This window comes from Chlorocebus sabaeus, chromosome 7 (genome assembly GCF_047675955.1).
Source record: "Chlorocebus sabaeus isolate Y175 chromosome 7, mChlSab1.0.hap1, whole genome shotgun sequence".
In the NCBI taxonomy this organism is placed as follows: Eukaryota; Metazoa; Chordata; class Mammalia; order Primates; family Cercopithecidae; genus Chlorocebus; species Chlorocebus sabaeus.
This window is the reverse complement of record NC_132910.1, coordinates 16,028,818-16,050,118: the sequence shown is the minus strand read 5'-3', so window position 1 is coordinate 16,050,118 and position 21,301 is coordinate 16,028,818. Positions and strand designations below refer to the sequence as shown.

General features: G+C 36.9%; 1 protein-coding gene and 1 non-coding gene across 3 annotated transcripts in view; both read right to left on the bottom strand.

Moving 5' to 3' along the window:
- Positions 1-21,301, bottom strand: part of SCFD2 (sec1 family domain containing 2) — a 487,384-nt gene that overhangs the window by 360,771 nt on the left and 105,312 nt on the right. For both annotated transcript variants that reach the window (XM_007998716.3, XM_007998717.3), the window contains exon 4: positions 18,178-18,353. In XM_007998716.3, the coding sequence (XP_007996907.3) occupies positions 18,178-18,353 (176 nt within the window). The remainder of the gene's footprint in view (positions 1-18,177; positions 18,354-21,301) is intronic.
- On the bottom strand, positions 10,944-11,050 carry LOC119621103 (U6 spliceosomal RNA). The gene has a single exon (XR_005237625.1). It is a non-coding gene; the product is annotated as a U6 spliceosomal RNA (small nuclear RNA).

Below are 21,301 nucleotides of genomic sequence, written 5' to 3'. Positions count from 1 at the left end.
TAAAAGACATCCAAATAGGAAGACAGGAAGTCAAAATATCTCTGTTTGCAGATAACATAATCCTGTATCTGGAAAACTCTATAGTCTTGGCCTCCAAAGCTCCTCACGCTGATAAACTTCAGCAAAGTCTCAGAATTCAAAATCAGTGTACAAAAATCACTATCATTCCTATACACCAACAATAGCCAAGTGGAGAACCAAATCAGAAATGTAATCCTATTTACCATTGCCACAAAAAGTATAAAACAGCTAGAAATATAGCTAACTAGAGAGGGGAAAGATCTCTACAGTGAAAATTACAAAACACTGCTCAAAAAAAAAAAAAAAAATCAGAGATGGCACTAGGAAAAAAAAAAAAAATGCTCATGGATAGGAAGAATCAGTATCATTAAAACAGCTATACTGCCCAAAGCAATGTACAGATTCAATGCTATTTCTACCAAAATAGCAATGACATTCTTCCCAAAACTAGAAAACACTATTTTAAAATTCATATGGAACAACAACAAAAAAAACCCAAATAGCCAAGGGAATCCTAAGCAAAAAGAACAAAGCTGGACACATCACACTATCCAACTTTAACCTACACTGTAAGGCTACAGTAACCAAAACAGCATGGTACTAGTACAAAAACAGACACATAGACCAATGGAACAGAATAGAGAGCCCAGAAATAAGGCTGCACACCGTGACCACCTAATCTTTGACAAAGCTGACAAAAACAAGCAATGGAGAAAGAACTCTCTATTCAATAGATGGTGCTGGAATAACAGGCTAGCAGAAGATTGAAAGTGGACCTTTTCCTTATACCATACATAAAAATCAATTCAAGGTGGATTAAGAACTTCATTAAGTAAATGTAAAACCTAAAACTATGAAAACACTGGAAGATAACCTAGGAAACATCAGCCTGGTCATAGGAACTGCCAAAGACTTCATGATGAAGTTGCCAAAAGCAAGTTTTACAAAATAAAAAATTGATAAATGGGATCTAACTAAACAAAAGAGCTCTGCACAGTAGAAGAAACTATCAACAGAGCAAACATACAACCTATAGAATGTAAAAAAAATTTTGCAAACTATGCATCTGACAAAGGTCCAACATCTAAAAGGCACTTACAAAATTTACAAAAAAAAAAAACAAAAAACAAAAAACCAAAAACCACCACCATTAAAAAGTAAGTGGGCAAAGGTTGAATACTAAGAATGAGAATTTTTTTAAAAATTGAGTAAAGGACATGAACAGACACTTTTCAGAAGAAGACATTCATGTGGTCAAAAAGCATATAAAAAATGAGCTCAAAATCAGTGATCATTAGAGAAATGCAAATCAAAACCACAGTGAGATAATCTCACAACAGTCAAAATGGCTATTACTAAAATGTCCAAAAATAGGTGCTGGTGAGTTTATGCAGAAAATGGAACACTTAAAAACTGTAGGTGGGAGTGTAAATTAGTTCACGCAGTGTGGAGATTCCTCAAAGAGCTAAAAACAGAATTACCATTCCACCTAGGAATGCCATTACTAGGTATGTACCCAAAAAAATATAAATTGTTCTATCATAAAGACACATGCACATGTATGTTCACTGCAGCACTATTCACAATAGCAAAGACATGGAATCAACCTAAAGCCCATCAATGAAAGACTGGATAAAGAAAATGTGATACATATGCACCATGGAATACTACGCAGCCATAAAAAAATAACAAGATTGTATCCTTTGCAGAAACATGGATGGAGCTGGAGGTCATTATCCTTGACAAATTAACACAGAAACAGAAAACCAAATACCACATGTTCTCACTTATAAGCTGGAGCTAAATGATGAGAACACATGGACAAATAGAGGGGGACAACACACACTGGGGGCCTACCTGAGGGTGGAGGCGGGAGGAGGGAAAGGATCAGAAAAAATAACTGTTGGGTACCAGGTTGAATGACTGATATGGTTTGGCTCTGTGTCCTCATCCAAATCTCACCTTGAGTTCTAATCCCCATAATCCTCATGTGTCAAAAGCAGGACCAGGTGGAGGTAATTGGATCATGGGGCTGGTTTCCCCCATGCTGTTCTCATGATAATTAGTGAATCTCACAAGATCTGATGGTTTTATAAGTGCCTGGCATTTCCCCTGACTGCACTCACTCCATTCTGCCACCCTGCGAAGAAAGTGCCTGCTTCTCCTTTGCCTTCTGCCATGATTGTAAGTTGCCTGAGGCCTCCCCAGCAATGTGGAAGAACTGTTAGTCAATTAAAACTTTTTCCTTTATAAATTATCCAGTCTCAGGTATTTCTTCATAGCAGTGTGAGAAGGGACTAATACTCTGATGATATAATCTGTAAAACAAACCTCAATGACATGAGTTTCTCTATGTAACAAACCTACACATGTATCCCCGAACCTAAAAGTTTAACACACACACACACACACACGAGGTCAAATACCACCTTTAATCCAGATAGAGAGGCAGAGTTGAGCCTCTTATTATTCAATCATTCCAAATTTACCAATCAGATAAAACATCCCTCTCACTAAAAGAGGGTCAGAGAAAGGCGAAGACCATGGCTAGGAAAACTCTTCTTGATGGAAATCAGGAGTGGGAGAATGTTGTTTTATTCTAATAAAAAAGAGTTTTGATGTTGGGTTGTGTGTGTGTGTGTGTGTGTGTGTGTGTGTGTGTGTGTGTGTGTTTTGGATACATATTGCAAAAAAAAACATGCTCCATAATTTTTCTTCCCAGGAAAAACTTTATCAAAATATCTCCCTAATCTGTAAAGAGTACCCAACTCTGCCTTTGGAGATTACAATTTTTGCCTCTTTCCTTACTCTTCATTCAAATGATATCATAGTGTTTTTTGTTTGTTTGTTTGTTTTTAGATTTAAAAATCTCTTCATGTCTGGAATTCATTAGTCCAATACAATCTTTTCTGCATTATGCATGTTCTCTTCTTTAAAAAAAAAAATACTCACGGGTACAGCTTATTATAGCAAAAAAGATACAAAACAGGATCAATAAAGAAAAAATAATCCCTCCCTACATGTTACGAGATAGGGTTGGCTGCAAGAGAAACTTAGTAAGATTTAGGAAGTAGAAGGAAGGCTGAGCAGATGATGTTCATCATTGATCAAGGGCCATAAACGAAAGACTTGAAGGTGTTAGTGGTTTCCAAGTCATCCTCACTTGTTCTCGCTCCACCTCCAGCCCATCTTCCTGACTGCCAATATTGATAGCATCAAGTCTTCTCAATGACTTTTATAGAATTTACTTTTTATTTCAATAGGTTTTGGGGAAACAAATGGTATTCGGTTACATTAATAAGTTATTTGCCAGTGATTTCTGAGATTTTGGTGTACCCATCACCTGAGCAGTGTAACTGTAACCAATGTGTAGTCTTTTATCCCCATCACACAAACATTCCCCCAAGTCCCCAAAGTCCACTGTATCATTCTTATGTCTTTGTGTCTTCATAGCCCAGCTCCCACTTTCGAGTGAGAACATAAGATGTTTGGTTTTCCATTCCTGAGTTACTTCACTTGGAATCAATGTCTCTAATTCCATCAAGGTTGCTGCAAATGCCATTATTTCATTTCTTTTTATGGCTAAGTAGTATTCCATGGTATGTACGTGTATATGTGTGTGTGTGTGTGTATACATATATATGTATAGATAGATAGACAGATAGATAGATAGATAGATAGATAGATAGATAGACGGATAGATAGATCACATTTGCTTTATTCACCCATTGATTGATGGGCATTTGGGCTGGTTCCATACTTTTACAATTGCAAATTGTGCTGCTATAAACATGCATGTGTGTGCAAGTATGTTTTTTATATAATGACTTACTTTCCTCTGGGTAGATACCTAACAGTGGGATTGCTGGATCAAATGATAGATCTACTTTTAGTTCTTTAAGGACTCTCCACGCTGTTTTCTATAGTGGTTGTACTAGTTTACATTCTCAATAACAGTATAAAAGTGTTCCCTTTTCACCACATCCACACCAATATCTATTTTTTAAAATTTTTTTGTTATGGCCATTCTTACAGGAGTAAGATGGTGTCACATTGTAGTTTTCATAGGCATTTCCCTGATAATTAGTGATGTTGAGCATTTTTCCATATGCTTGTCAGCCATTTGTATATCTTCTTTAGAGAATTGTCTATTCATGTCCTTAGCCCACTTTTTGGTGGAATTGTTTGTTTTCTTCCACTGATTTGTTTCAGTTCCGTGTAGATTCTGGATACTAGTCCTTGGTCAGATGTATAGATTGTAAAGATTTTCTCCCACTCTATGGGTTGTCTATTAACCCTGCTGATTATTTCTTTTGTTGTGCAGGAGCTTTTTAGTTTAATTATGTCCCATCTATTTATCTTTGTTTTTGCTGCATTTGATTTTGGATTCTTGGTCATGAAGTCTTTGCTTAAGCCAATGTCTAGAAAGTTTTTCCAATGTTATCTTCTAGAATCTTTATGGTTTCAGGTCATAGATGTAAGTCTTTGACCCATCTTGAGTTGATTTTTGTATAAACTGAGAAATGAGGATCCAGTTTCATTCTTCTACCTGTGGCTTTCCAATTATCCCAGCACCAGTTGTTGAATGGGGTGTCTTTTCCCCACTTTGTGTTTCTGTTTGCATTTTCAAAGATCAGTTGGCTGTAAGTATTCTGGCTTTCTTTCTGGGTTCTCTACTCTGTTCCATTGGTCTATGTACCTATTTTTACACCAGAATCATGCTGTTTTGGTGGCTATGGACTTATAGTATAGTTCAAATTCGGGTAATGTGATGCCCCCAGATTTGCTCTTTTTGCTTAGTCTTGCTTTGGCTATGCGGACTCTTTTTTGGTTCCATATGAATTTTAGAATTGTTTTTTCTAGTTCTGTGAAGAATGATAGTGGTATTTTGACAGAAATTGCACTGAATTTGTAAATTGGTTTTGGCAGTATGGTCATTTTCACAATATTGATTCTACTCATCCATGAGCATGGGATGTCTTTCCATTTGTTTGTATCGTCTATTTAGTGTTTTGTAGTTTACTTTATAGAGGTCTTTCACCTCCTTGGTTAGGTATATAACCAAGTATTTTATTTTTTTGCAGCTATTATTAAGGGGTTGAGTTCTTGATTTGATTCTCAGCTTGGTCGCTGCTGGTGTATAGCAGAATATATAGTGCTGTGTAGATTTGTGTGCATTAATTTCATATCCTGAAACTTTGCAGAATTCATTTACCAGTTTTAGGAGTTTTTTGGATGAATCTTTAGGGTTTTCTAGGTATATGATCATATCATCAGCAAACAACAAGAGTTCAACTTCCTCTTTACTGATTTGGATGCCCTTTATTTCCTTCTCTTGGGGGAGTGCTCTGGCTAGGACTCCCAGTACTATGTTGAACAAAAGTGATGAGAGTGGGCATCCTTGTCTTGCTCCAGTTCTCAGGAGGAATGCTTTCAACTTTTCCCCATTAAGTATAATGTTAGCAGTGAGTTTATCATGGACAACTTTTATTACTTTAAGGTATGTCCCTTCTATGCTGATTTTGCGGAGGGTTTTAATTATAAAGGGATGCTGGATTTTGTCCAATGCTTTTTCTGCATCTATTGAGATGATCATGTGATTTTTGTTTTTAATTCTGTTTTTGTGGTGTATCACATTTATTGACCTGTGAAAGTTAAACCATCCCTCCATCCCTGGTATGACACCCAACTGATCATGGTGGATGATCTTTTTGACATGCTGGTTGACTCAGTCCACTAGTATCTTGTTGAGGATTTTTGCATATATGTTCATCAGGGATATTGGTCTGTAGTTTTCTTTTTTGGTTATATCTTTTCCTGGTTTTGACATCACGGTGATACTGGCTTCACAGAACGATTTAGCGGGGATTCCCGCTTTCCTTATTGTGTGGAATAGCATCAATAGGATTGATACCAATTCTTCTTTGAATGTCTGATAAAATTCAGCTGTGAATCCATCTGGTCCTGGACTTCTTTCTGTTGGCAATTTTTTATTGCCATTTCAATCTTCCTGCTTGTTGTTGGTCTGTTCAGAGTTTCTATATCTTCCTGGTTTAATCTAGAAGGGCTATATATTTCCAAGAATTTATCCATCTCCTCTATGTTTTCTAGTTTATGCATGTAAAGGTGTTCACAGCAGCCTTGAATGATCTTTTGTATTTCTGTGGTATCAGTAGTAATATCTCCCATTTCATTTCTAATTGAACTTATTTGGATCTTCTCTCTTCTTTTCTTGGTTAATGTCGCTAATATTCTATCAATTTTGTTTATCTTTCCAAAGAACCAGCTTTTTGTTTCATTTATCTTTTGTGTTTTTGTTTGTTTCCTTATTGGTTTCAATTTCATTTAGTTCTGCTCTGATCTTTGTTGTCTTTTCCTCTGCTGGGTTTGGGTTTGGTGTGTTCTTGTTTCTGTAGTTTCTTGAGATGTGACCTTAGGTTATCTATTTGCACTGTTTCAGACTTTTTGATGTAGGCATTTAATGCTATGAACTTTACTCTTAGCACCTTTTGCTGTATCCCAGAGTTTTTGATAGGTTGTGTCACCATTATTGTTCAGTTTAAAGACTTTTAATTAGCATCTTGATTTCATTGTTGACCCAAAGATTGATTATTCAGGAGCAGGTTATTTAATTTCCATATATTTAAATGGTTTTGAGGTTCCTTGTGGAGTTGATTTCCAATTTTATTCCACTGCGGTCTGAGAGAGTATTTACTATAATTTATATTTTCTTACATTTACTGAGACTTGTTTTGTGGCCTATCATATAGTCTATCTTGGAGAACATTCCATGTGCTGATGAATAGAATGCATATTCTGCAGTTGTTGGATAGAATGTTCTGTAAATATCTGTTAAGTCCATTTGGTGTAGGGTACAATTTAAATCCATTGTTTCTTTGTTGACTTTCTGTCTTGATGATCTATCTACTGCTGTCAGTGGAGTATTAAAAGTCCCCCACTCTTGCTGTGTTGCCATCTGTCTGATTTCTTAGGTCTAGCAGTAACTGTTTTATAAATTTGGGAGCTCCAGTGTTAGGCGCATATATATTCAGGATTGTGATATTTTCCTTTTAGATTATTCCTTTTATCATTATATAATGTCCCTCTTTGTTTTTTTAACTGCTATTGCTTTAAGGTTTGTTTTGTCTGATATAAAAGTAGCTATTCCTGCTCACTTTTGGTGTCCATTTGCATGGAATATCTTTTTCCACCCCTTTACCTTAAGTTTATGTGAGCCCTTATGTGTTAGGTGACTCTCCTGAAGACAGCAGAAACTTGGTTGGTGAATTCTTATCCATTCTGCCATTCTGTATCTTTCAAGTGGAGCACTTAGGCCATTTTCATTCAAAGTTAGTATTAAGGTGTGAGGTACTATTCTATTCATCACGCTATTTGTTGCCTGAATGTCTTTTTTGGTTTTGTTTTGTTCTTTGTTTTTTGTTTTTTGTTTTTTTCATTGTGTTATTGTTATATAGGTCCTGTGAGATTTATGCTTTAAGGAGGTTCTATTTTGGTGTATTGCAAGAATTTGTTTCAAGATTTAGAGCTCCTTTCAGCAGTCTTGTAGTGCTGGCTTGCTAGTGGTGAATTCTCTCAGCATTTGTTTGTCTGGAAAAGACTGTATCTTTCCTTCATTTATGAAGCTTAGTTTTGCTGGATACAAAATTCTTGGCTGATAATTATTTTTTTTTTATGTGGGCTAAAAATAGAACCCCAATCCCTTCTAGCTTGTTGGATTTCTGCTGAGAAATCTGCTGTTACTCTGATAGGTTTTCCTTTATACGTTACCTGATGCTTTTGCTTCAGAGCTCTTAAGATTCTTTCCTTTGTCTTGATTTTAGATAACCTAATGACTATGTGCCTAGGCAATTATCTTTTTGTGATGAATTTCCCAGATGTTCTTTTTTAATTTATTAATTATTATTATTATACTTTAAGTTGTAGGGTACATGTGCATAACGTGCAGGTTTGTTACATATGTATACTTGTTCCATGTTGGTGGGCTGCACCCATCAACTCGTCATTTACATCAGGTATAACTCCCAATGCAATCCCTCCCCCCTCCCCCCTCCCCATGATAGGCCCCGGTGTGTGATGTCCCCCTTCCCGAGTCCAAGTGATCTCATTGTTCAGTTCCCACCTATGAGTGAGAACATGCGGTGTTTGGTTTTCTGTTCTTGTGATAGTTTGCTAAGAATGATGGTCTCCAGCCGCATCCATGTCCCTACAAAGAACACAAACTCATCCTTTTTTATGGCTGCATAGTATTCCATGGTCTATATGTGCCACATTTTCTTAATCCAGTCCCAGATGTTCTTTAAGCTTCTGGTGTTTGGATGTCTAGATCTCTAGCAAGGCTGGGAAGTTTTCCTCAATTATTCCCTCAAATATGTTTTCCAAACTTTTAGATTTTTCTTCTTCCTTAGGAAAAACAATTATCTTAGGTTTCGATGCTTAACATACTCTCGAGTTTCTTGGAGGCTTTGTTCATTTTTTTTTTAATTCTCTTTTATTTGTCTTTGATGGATTGGGTTAATTAGAAAGTCTTGTCCTCGAGCTCTGAAGTTCTTTCTTCTGTTTGTTCAATTTTATTGCTGAGACTTTCCAGTGCATTTTTCATTTCTCTAAGTGTGTCTTTGATTTGCAGAAGTTGTGGTTGTTTTTTATTTATGCTGTCTATTTCACTGAATATTTTTCCTTTCATATCCTGTATCAATGTTTTTAATTTCTTTAAGTTAGACTTCACCTTTCTCTGGCATCTCCTTGATTAGCTTAATAATCGACCTTCTCAATTCTTTTTCTGGAAATTCAGAGATTTCATCTTGGTTTGGATTGCTGGTAAGCTAATGTGATCTTTTGGGGGTGTTAAAGAACCTTGTTTCGTCATATTACCAGAATTGTTTTTCTGGTTCCTTCTCATTTGGGTAAACTATGTCAGAGGGAATATCTGGGACTCAGGGCTGCTGTTCAGATTCTTTCATCTCATGGAATGCTCCCTTGATGAAGTGTTCTCCCTCTTCCCCTAGGAATGGGGCTTCCTGAGAGCTGCACTGCAGTGATCATTTTTGCTCTTGTGGGTCTAGCCAACCAGTGGAGCTACCAAGCTTCAGGCTGGTACTGGGGAGTGTCTGCAGAGTCCTGTGATGTGATCCATCTTCAGGTCTTTCAATCATGGATACCAGCACCTGCTCCAGTGAAGGTAGTGGGGGAGTGAAGTGGACTCTGTGAGGGTCCTTGATTGTATTTTTGTTTAGTGCACTGGTTTTTTGTTGGTTGGCCTCCAGCCAGGAGGTGACGCTTTCAAGAGTGTATCAGCTGCAGTACTATAGGAGGATGCAAACTTGCCCTAGGGTTGCCTGGTTAAGTATTCAGGTTTTTCAGACAGTAAACAGGGAGATAGAGCTCCCAAGAGATTATATCCTTTGTCTTTGGCAACCAGGGCTGGTAGAGAAAGACCACCAGGTGGGAGCAGGAATAGGTGTGTCTGAGTTCAGACTCTCCTTGGGCAAGGCTTGCTGCAGCTACTGTGGGAGATGGTGGTGTGGATCCCAGGCCAATGGAATTATGTTCCCGGGGGATTATGGCTGCCTCTGCTGAATCACAGAGATCACCAGGGAAAAGGGGTAAAGTCAGCAGTCACAGGCTTCACGCCGCTCCCATGTAGACCACAGTCCTAAAGGTTGGTCTCAAGAAAGCAAGCAGACTCAGTTTTTCAGCATCTCAGGGAGCCTGCAGTGGTGATCCAGTTCCTCCAAATGGTCTGTGCATTCTCTCAGCTTTTCTGGCATGTTCCTGCAGTAGTTCTTGGAGCAGAAGTTCATGATGTGAATCTCCACACACTGCTCTGTCTGAGTGGGAGCTGCAAGCTAGTCCTACCTCCTATCTGCCATTTTAATCCAAATCTCCATAGATGCTTTTGCAAGTGACAATATACCATGCTGCCAAATGACTCTGAATAGCAAGGCCCACAGAGAAGCAGAGTGGTGGAAACTTCTTCCCAGAAAAATTCAATCCTAATTATAAATGGCTAAAAAGAAGGTATTATAAAACAGAACCTCCCAGGGTGTTGGTGAAGTCAGGAACAGCACTAAAATGAGCCATCATATTTCTAAGCCAAGCCATATGGCGTGAGAGCTAGTAGAGGCACTAGAGGACTTAGAAAGTAAAATCTGCCAATGTATTATAAAATTAGCAGATATACTATTACTTAGCTTAGGTAAACTTGACTGGCTATAGAAAGATATTGTCTAACATTCAACATATTTTTACAAAACAATCCTACCTATTAAAAACTACTTTGGCAGCCAATAAAATAGATGCCTATTTTTTATTGCAAAGAGATAAAATTTTAAACTAAAGCTATATTTTACCTCAATTATCTTGAATGGCTTTATAACTCATTTATATTTTATTTAAAAACCATTTTCTAAGCTGGATTGTTTTAATTTAAAGTATACATTCTACCTAAAGAAATAACTGGAGATGGATATATTACATATATATTTTTATAAAGTATACGTTTAGGAAGTAGGAAGTTTAAACACAGCTGCTTCCTTAATACACAGTTTGCTATCATTTTATTACCACAATAAGTTATAGTCAATAAAAGGTTTTTTTCCTTGTATTACTCTTCAGTGATTTTATAGAGAGGAAATCAGATGTTGGGCAGCGTTCAAGAATACATATTACTTTTCAATGTTCTCACTTTATGATACCTTGATTTTATCCCATAAAATCTTTTCTGGGGTTTCAAAGTTCTCTGAATCCAATGAGGATTATATTTATTATTATTATTATTACCACTCACACCAATACACCATGCCATTTTTTAAGATAAGCAGAAAAAGTATAAGGCTTAAAAAATCATAATGGGTTTGCTAATGCACAATTTTTCTTTAATTTTTACTTTTATTCTAGATTTTAAAAATGTGAAATGCTTCACGAATTTGCATGTCATCCTTGTGCAGGAGTCATGCTAATCTTTTCTGTATCATTCCAATTTTAGTATATGTGCTGCCAAAGAAAGCACCTAAGGCACAATTTAAAGGGTCATTTATTTGCTATGTAATTTTGACAAAAAGGTAAATTGTTTCATTCTCTTTGAAGTTCAAGCACTAGTTATTGTTATAGTTTTATAATGAGTGGTATAAACATACCTATAAAATAACTGTTTTCTTTTTCTTTTTTCCCTTTTTTTTTTTTTTTTTTTTTTTTGAGACAGGGTCACCGAGGCTGGAATGCAGTGGTGCAATTAAGGCTCGCTGCAGCTTTGACCTCTTGGGCTCAGCTCAAGTGATCCTCCTGCCTCAGCCTCCTGAGTACCTGGGACCACAGGCATGCACCACCACACCAAGCTATTTTTTTTTTTTCATTTTTAGTACAGACAAAGTCTCACTATGTTGCCCAGACTGGTCTTGAACTCCTGGCCTCAAGTAATCCTCCTGCCTCAGGATTGCAGGTGTGAGCCACTAGGTCTGGCCAATAAATTTTTAATGGGAAAAAAAGCTTTTTTCTTGTGATGACAAGCATAAAAACTTCAGTCATCCACTGCAGAAAAAGTGGGCTTTAAATCAAGATTTAAAGAAAAATACTGTCAAACATTATCAAACAGTAAATACAAAAAGATAGTAACATTTTTCTAAGTGATAAACTCATTCTTCCTTAATAAATTTTAATTTAGGAAACCAAAATCTAGGTGAGAATATATTAAAGGTATTCTTCACATAAAATAAGACAGCATTTGTAATATTTTTGACCCAGGTGAAAGAATAAATAATGACTATTTATTGAGGATTTACTGTACTTAGTTATGTATTAACACACATATAGTCTCACTCAATCCTGACAATAACACTACGAGATAGATACTTTATTCTTAGCTATGTATTAATTAGTTATGTATTAATACACATATAATCTCAGTCAATCCTGACAATAACACTATGAGGTAGATATTTTATTTATCTTTAGATGAGGAAACTAAGCCAAACTCTCTTGCTATACTACAAGAAAGGAATTCTTCATACTTTATACCCTTTCACCAAATTAAATGAATTTGTACTTTAATTAAAAGAAGGCAAAGCTACTTTGTGAAAACACTAATTGAATCATAAACATATCCATGATCAGTTTAAACTTGTTCTTTTCTACACTTTAAATTTGATGCAAAATCAGAATTATTTTATAACTAGCACACATGTATTCAATGCCTAAAACACTGTCTGTGATATTGGACCCAGCAAGAGAAAAAAGGAGTCATGAAGATGTTTTATCTCCTTCAGCTTTTCAAATTGTACTCACTGCTAACAAATACTAGATTTTCCCCAACAATACTCAAAAAGGTTTCTCTTTTGAGCATATAATATTATCTTTAGAAATTAAATGCCTAAATCTATTGTTTCCAGGAGTGTAAGTCCAACACAAATCTTACAAATAGTCCTCAGGTCTCTTGCCGACTAGTCGTTAGATCACCAAAACCACTGTAAGTAGAAGAAATGCAGTAATCTATTTTTAATTATAGATTTCTAAGACCGATTTCTTTTTTTTAACTAAGGTTGTCTATAATGTTACTTAAAGTAACGTTACCGTAAAGTAAACATTGACATTTCAGTGATGGAGGCCTGGTAGAAAGTGGTGGAAATGAGTCTCCCAAAAAATAAACAATTCTCAACATTAGCTGAAATTTCTTGGTGGCTCTCAAGCCCTTGGGGAAAAACGAAAGGTTGTCCTCACGCTCAAAATAAACACAAATGCCCTATTTTCAAACCAAAGTCTGTAAAAGGGGCAGCTGCCCATATATTATTACTTGTTAAACTAATGGATGAGTATATACTATGTAAAGTAAGCACGTTCATAAACCAAGAGCATTCCGATGATCAGTTTATACATTCGCCTATGCTAAAACCCTAACTTGTAAGGACCCAGAAGTGACTGAGAACACAGTACTGGTCAGGGTGATATGCAATTATGCTAGGAGTAGGATTTTAGTATTTTAAATGTTTACTTCTTTTCCCCAATCTTACTCATTTATTTATTTAAGAGATTGGGCAGAGGCAAGGGGGTCTCTCTATATTGCCAGGGTGGAGCGCAGTGGCTATTCACAGGCCACTGCAGCCTCAAATTCCTGACTTTGAGTCATCCTCCTACTTCAGCCTCCTGAGTACCTGAAACTACAGATGTGTACCACTATGCCTGGGGTTCCTCAGTCTTTCAACTCTTTCTTTAGTTGTTGAAAGAACCACACCAATTACCATGATCACATCTAATGGTCTAAGAGTCTAATATGGAACAAAAGATTCCAAATATTAATTACAAATAAAAAACGGCTTAGAATTAATATGTCAAGTTTCTTCAGAAACCTTTAGTAAGCTTATCTAGAAAGATTATCATTCTCAGGAGAAAATCTCTGCATAGCCTTGTTTTGAACCAATTTTATGAGATTTTGTAGTGGGGCTCACTTTAGAGGACATGCGATATAGACAGCAGCAGGGTGAAGAGATTGTCCATATGGTAGGGCAGGGGGAATGAAGGAGGTCACAATAGTGGCTTTGGGCAGGTTATCAGAGCCCATGAGTATAAAGAGGGTGTCCACAGGGGAGACAATGGTAGCCCAGGGCATGGTGTCAGAGCCAGAGCCAGGTGAGGCGGGCATTAGTGCATGGGGGTGGGAGAGTCTCGCAGGGGTTGTTGGAATCCAAGGGGATGGAAATGGCATCCAGGTGGAAGGTGGTAGAAGTGAGGATCCATGGCAGGGGATCAGAACCGGAGCAAGGTAAGGATGGTGTCCACACGACTACCAGGCCCCAAGTGGAGTAAAGAGGACATCTCGAAGGGATGGGGAGGCTGGAGGAGAGGGGAGAATGCAGCAGCAGCCCTGCATGGGTTGTCAGAACCAAAGCAGGTGAGAAAGGTATCCAGGTGGAGGTTGAGGGATAACAACATCCCAGGATGCAGTGTAGGTCACTAAGCAGGTGGCCAAACAGGGCAGTAGCAATGGTAGTGACTCGGCACAAAGTGTCAGAGCCTGCAGAATGAGGAGGGCATCTGTGCCTTAGGAGCCACAGTGTGGGCTTAGTGTGGGGTGCTGGAACCTGAGAGGCCTGAGGAGGGCCTCTACGAAGAAGGCAGAGGTAGGGGCAGCACAGAGATGTCAGAGCTCAATAGAGGTAGAAGAGCATCCCTATGGGGAGGTTTCCACAAGGGTACCTCTGTATGAAGTGAGAGAGAACATCCGTGTGGGCTTGGCCATGACCTGGAGCAGGAAGAGAGCGCCCAGGTGAGGTGAGGAGGCATCTACGCCACGGGGCAGCAGCTCTACTGGAAGATTAGTTACACACAGTGGGGACTGATAAAGTAATTAAATATGTCGAGGATAATGGGAGATAAGTTCCTCACTGTCAGAGAAGGGAGGTACAACTATGGAAAGGGGGAAAACTAGAATGAACCATGTGCTATTAGGTTAGAGCTATGATATTAAACCAGATGCAGTGGCTCACGCCTGTAATCCCAACATTTTGGTAGGCTGAGGTGGGAGGAGCACTTGAGTCTAGGAGTTTGAGACCAGCCTGGGCAACATAGAAAGATCCCATTTCTACAAAAAATAAAAAATAAAAATGAGCCAGGAGTGCTAGTGCACTCCTGTATTCAGGAGGCTGAGGTGGGAGGATCACTTGGGTCCAGGATGTTGAGGCTACACTGAGTGGTGATCATGCCACTGCACTCAATCTGGGTGACAGAGTGAGACCCTGTCTCAGAAAAAGAAGAAAAAGAACTATGAAAGCAATATGAGCTCATAGTTTTTAATGAAGACAGACATAATGACAGTGATAGAGATAGAAATATGTTTTAAAATGGTATAATTGGTAAATTCACAATCATTGTGAGTAATTTAAAATCATCTCTGACAGAAGATAAATCAAAACGATAAAGAATTGAAGAAATTATAGTTTTGAATCACTTTATTATTATTACTTATTATTATTATTATAATAAATATCAACAACAAAGCGATAGGTCCAGGTTATTTTTGGAAATATTTTACTTTTAAGTAACTGATAATTCCTTTTTTAAACAAATAGAGAATAGAAAAAGAAAACTCACCCTAATTGACTTTACCAAACTATTATAATCTTTTTTGGAAAACGAGACCATGGCAGAACAATAAAGAAAAAAATATAGGCCAGGTGCAGTGGCTCATGCCTATAATCCCAACACTTTGGGAGGCCAAGGCAGACAGATCACTTGAGGTCAGAAGTTTGAGACCAGCATGGCCAACGTGGCGAAATCCCATCTCTACATACAAAAATTAGCTAGACGTGGCGGCACACACCTGTAATTCCAGCTATTCAGGAGGCTGACATGGGAAAATCACTTGAACCCGGGAGGTGGAGGTTGCAGTCAACTGAGATCATGCCACTGCACTCCAACCTGGGTGACAGAGCAAGATCTGTCTCAAAAAAAGAAAGAAAAAAAATCCTAATTTCACCTATGAGCACAAATGCAAATTTCTATGGAAAATATTAGTAAACTAAATCCAGCAATTTGTATGTGTGTGTGTGCATATGTTTACATGTGTGAGTGTATGTGTGTGTGAGAACAAGTTGAATTAATCCCAGGAATGCAATGAAGATTATTTAGCATTAAAAAAGTTATAAACACAATTCATCACATTAACAGATTAAGGGAGAAAAACTATATAGTCATTTAAAAAATTAGTAATCTGCATTAAACAAAATGCAACACTAATGCATCACTAAAAAAAAAAAAAACAACGACAACAACAGCAAACTAGGATTAGGAAGAAACTTCCTCAGTCTGATTAAAAACAAAACAAAACCTTTTTGGAATATTTTCTTTAAAGTCAGGAATAAGATGAAGATGCCTGTTAGCATGACTCTTACTGAAAAAGGGCCTAGTATGCCTGGTCAATGCACTATGAAAGACACTTGGTATCAAGTGTGGAAACGAAGAAACAAAACTGACTTTATTCACAGATAATATTCTTGCCCATACAGAAGACCCAGGACAATCAATGAATAACAACCAGAAATAAGAAAACAAGTATCATCACAAAATGCAAAGTGTTGGATCCATGATCACTATTCACAAGTCAATATATTCCTACATGCCAACAATAAACTGGAAAATTAAATTTTAAAAATTCAATTCATAATGGCATTAAAATCCTTAAAATACTCATGAATAAAAGCATAAAACTGAATATATGATTTAAAAGCACTGTGATGGATAAACTGACAACTAGAACAAACTAAAAATTGGGAATAAACCACTTTTATTTGGGATCTTAGTATATTACATATTAACGGGAGAAAGATGAGTGTATTTTGGCTCCAAATAACAGAAAACCAATGACCTTAAACAAAAATTATCATCTCACAAAACAAGATATTTTGAGGTAAGGCTCATAGCCATCACTAAGGATTCAGAAAGTTTTTTTTTTTTTCTTTTTGCCTTGATAGGAAAAATACATAATGAAGAAATAAGCTCCTTCCTCTGCCTCTTGATGTACGTTTGTGACATTTTAGACATTCTGGGATAATGAAGGGAGCTCATTGACATCCTGAAGAGGACACAGCTTTTAGCCTTACCTGGTTCAACAGTTTTGGCAATCTTTGGTAAACTTAACAATATATAACAGGAGACATATTCCAGAGTATTCACTGCATAATTCTTCCTAATCTCACATACATACACACCACACACACACACACACACACACACACACACACACACACGGGCACAAATGCAACAGCCTAACTAAACATCAGTAGAGATTGCATAAATAAATTGTATATTTATGATGTGGTTTAAAGGAATGAGCTAGATCTACATACATCACTTTATTTATTTATTTATTTATTTATTTTTGAGATGGAGTCTCCCTCTGTCACCCAGGTTTAAGTGCAGTAGCACAATCTCAGCTCAATGCAACCTCCACCTCCCGGGTTCAAGAAGTTCTCCTGCCTAAGCCTCCCGAGTAGCTTCCTGAGTATAGATGACCACCACCACACCCAGCTAATTTTTATATTTTCAGTAGAGACAGGACTTTGCCATGTTGGCCAGGCTGGTCTCGAAGTCCTGACCTCAAGTGATCCGCCCATCTCGGCCTCCCAAAGTGCTGGGATTATAGGCGTGAGCCACTGCACCTAGCCCATCACTTTGGATTATCTTAAAAATAGAACCCTGAGAGAAAAAAGCAAGCTATTTAGGGATATTTATAGTATAACATCACTTATGTAAAATTAAAAACTATAGCATAAATGCTCTATATTATTTATGAAAAAGTAAATATTTAATAAAAATGTAAAAACAACTAATTGAGCTTGTAATTATCTCTAGGGAAAGAAAAAGAAAAATCAAATTAGAGATGCTTATATAGTATCAAGAATGCTTCAACTTTATGTCTAGTTTTATTTCTTTAATGAAAAAGGATCCATGATAGATATGAAAATAATGATAAATCATATTGAGTCTATGTGGAAAGTTTACAGATACTCGTCGTTTTAGTACATTTATGCTTTATAATCCTCTATCCCTTTTTAAAGTACTGTACAATTTTAAAAACTACTTTATAATTTTAAAAAATACATACTACATATTTTTTGAAAAGTTTCCCATGAAAATATTTCATCAGTCATGAAAAGTTCCTAACCCACATACAAATATCTGTATAAACACTACAAATGGAGATCAATTCCCTCACTTTTTACTAAATGCCATTTTAAGGCACATGCTATGTGTTGCTTAAGGACTAGAAACTAGGTAATGTCAGAGGAAATGTGAATAGTAGTAATATGTTACAGAAAAAGTAGCAAGGATCAAATAAAGACACCATGAAGAGCGAGAAAGGTCCAAACGGCATAAAATTGAAAGAGGTTTCCAGAGGTTAGTTCAATGCTCAAAAAACATCCTTAGTATTGAATGAGAAGCCAAAGACATTACTGTCAAAATATTTTTTTAAACAGGCATGAAAAAAGTTTCTACTTGAACTTTAACTCGGGGGCACTTAGAGAATATGAAGCAGGGCACATGTCAACAATATGATTTCTTACTAAGGCTATAATAAATGTCAAAGTTTTTCCCTGGAAATCAAAACATTAATTATTAAGATCCCACGAAGTACCCACAGCAACATACCTGAAGAAGGAGTCTTTCAAAAGCAAGAAAGTTGTCCCACTTGTCAGTCTGTGGGTGTTTCAACGTTTGAGCTGTGGCCAGCCCAAGCTGGAGGAGCCCACAGTGATTCATCAGAGCTTTGAGGTTGTTCTTGAAGAGCTGAATATAGGACATGAGCTGTCCTGGTGTGACTCTCCCTGGAAAAACATAAGAATTTATCAGTGTACCCCTTTCTGGGAATAGTACAAATAATGAGAAGGATTCCATTAATAATACCACTGTCTTGTATTTGGGCAGAACATCAGAGTTGACTACAAGCTTTCCTAAGCTATTGTGATTCTTACAACTATATAGTGAAAAGAGCAATATTGGTACTATTATTAATACTTGCATTTTGCAAGTAAAGAAACCGGGATGTTAGTTAAGGATCTGGTCAAGGTCATATTGCTAGTAGAATTCATTTTATCATTATGTAATACTCTGTAAATAAGTTTTCAAATAAAGTCATATAAATAAATATTTGTTGAGCTCAACTTGGAGTACCTCTTTATGACATATGACATAGCAATCTAAGAGGGAAAAAGGTATGATTTCTAATTGTGTGTGTATATACATAAAAGAAGATGAGAAATAGGTTATGACTGTACCTAAAACTTTACCACTGATATCAGTGAGTTCATGACAATATTCATGAGGATAAAAGCAGTTACACGGAACAAAAATGTATCAAGAACTAGGACGGCAAAACCACTGGAAGAGGAGGTATCAGAAGAAAAGTTTGGTGTGGGTAACAGCACATTTGCTACAATGGTCACCTACATTTAGAACAAGGGAGTCCACTTCATAAAAGGACAGAGACTGTACAAAACACATGTACATCTACAAACACACAAACTGTTGAGGATTCACTCCTTCAGAGCCTCTAACTCCAAGTTTTGCCGGTAGCAGTCTTTCCACTGAGTCTCCTCCCACTCTCCAGTCTATGAAATTTCATTCCTGCCATTCCTCCATGCTATGCGCAAAGCTCCTGGACACCAGATTCTCCCCACCAGGCAAGAAGGCAATGGGGCCAAACATAGATGTAAGCCAAGGAATTCATTCCTATGTTTCACTCACACCATGTTTGTGGGTTGTTCTTTGATACTGAAATCCAAGTTTATTTGCTTGTTATACCTAGGTTTTTAAATATTTGGCAATGAAACCACCTGCATTTATTTAGCAATTTACACAGTGCTTACACAAACACACCCTTTACTGATTCTCATGGCAACTCCTTGAGGTAGCAAACGAGGCTTGTGCTGCGTCTACTAGCCCTGCCCGACGTGCTAAGAACACAATGTCTTACCCAGTGCTAAATGGCAGATATTACTTAATAAATGGTTTTTGCTAAAAGTAAAGACCTCGCCACATGAAACTCAAAAGCCTACAACATATCTATCTTTTCATTAATTTTTTGAAGAGATTAAGAATGTTTAAGTTCTTCATTACCAGTTTATCAGGGTAAGCATTTAAAGAAAAAGAACAGTGGGAATGATAAGTAGGAGAGTGAGTCTCACGAGTATCTTTAGTCCCTTGGTAAAGCATGGGTTTGCTCCTGATTCTCAAAGCAGCAAGCTAACAATTTGCTTGCTCAAGTACTCATAGAAAAAAGACCTCATAAATACTTTGATTTCTTTATCAGGTTTATTAAGGTATTTTCTACATACAGGAACATTCACCCTTTTCTAGTGTACAGTTCTATGAATATTGACAAATGGATATGGTTGAATACTACTGTCACAGTCAAAATACAGAACATTCCCATCATTCCAAACAGCTCCCCTTCTTGGTAGTCCATTCACTCTCCCCAATTCCAGCCCTGTTGGTTGACGAACCCTTACCTGTGTTTATCTGATTTCCATCTCAGTTTTGCCTTTCTAGAGTGTCATATAAATGGAATCACATAGTATGTAGCCATTTGAGTTTGGTTTCTTTCGATGAATCATAATGTATTTGAGATTCATCCATGTTGCTGCTTTTTCTTTTTCTTGCTGAGTGATATTTCATTGTGTGGATGTATCATAGGTTAGCCATTTATTTATCTATTCACTAGTTAATGAGTATTTGGGTTGTTTTCAATTTTTTAGAAATTATGAATAAAGCCTTCACAAACATCTGTGTACGGGTTTTTGTGTGTGTATACATATGTCTCATTTTCCTTTAGGCAAATTTCTAGGAGTAGGTTTCTAGGTCAGATGCTAAGTATCTGCTTACTTTTAATTCTTCTTCAGTTTTTAAGCTTTATTTTATCATTCTTCTCAAACATATCAGAAAGCATATCAACAGTGCATCTTATGTTAAGTTTACAACAAAACTGAACAATGTAATTGTGTTTGATGAAAAAGTTTTTAGCAAAAAAGCATATGATACAGTCCATTGAAATGCAGGGTTCATGCTTTTTAGGTACATTAAAAAGTGGAAAATAAAAGACCTCTGCTACGCAGCAATGTGAAACGAGTTTAAAAGACTTGAGTGGAAATCAGACACTTAGGGGTTTGTGGAAAAAAAAAAAAAACTTCTTGGTACTGATCCACATCTACATTTATAGTCCCATTTAGTTACTTTTTTAATTTTTATTTTAGGTTTAGAGGTACATGTGCAGGTTTGTTATATAGGTAAACTCATGTCATGGGGATTTGTGGTACAGAATATTTTGTCACCCAGGTACTACGTCTAGTACCTACTAGTTATTTTTTCTGATCCTCTCCTTCCTCCTACCCTCCACCCTCAAGTAAGCTCCAATATCGGCTGTTCCCCTCTTTGTGTCCATGTGTTCCCATCATTTAGCTCCCACTTGTAAGTGAGAACATGCAGTATTTAGTTTAAGTGCATGTTTAATTTTATAAGAATTTGGCAAACTGATTTCCAAAGTGGGCTGTACCACCAGCAACATATGAGAGTTTTAGTTGTTTTACAACTTTACCAACACTTGGTTTTGTCAGCTATTTTTATTTTAGCCATTCTAACAGATGTGTAGCAGTATCTCATTGTGGTTTTAAATTTCATTTTCCTAATGACTAATGATGTTAAGCACCTTTTCACGTGTGTTTTTTGCCATCCTATATCTATTTTACTGAAGTGGCTGGTCAAATCTTTTGCTCATTTT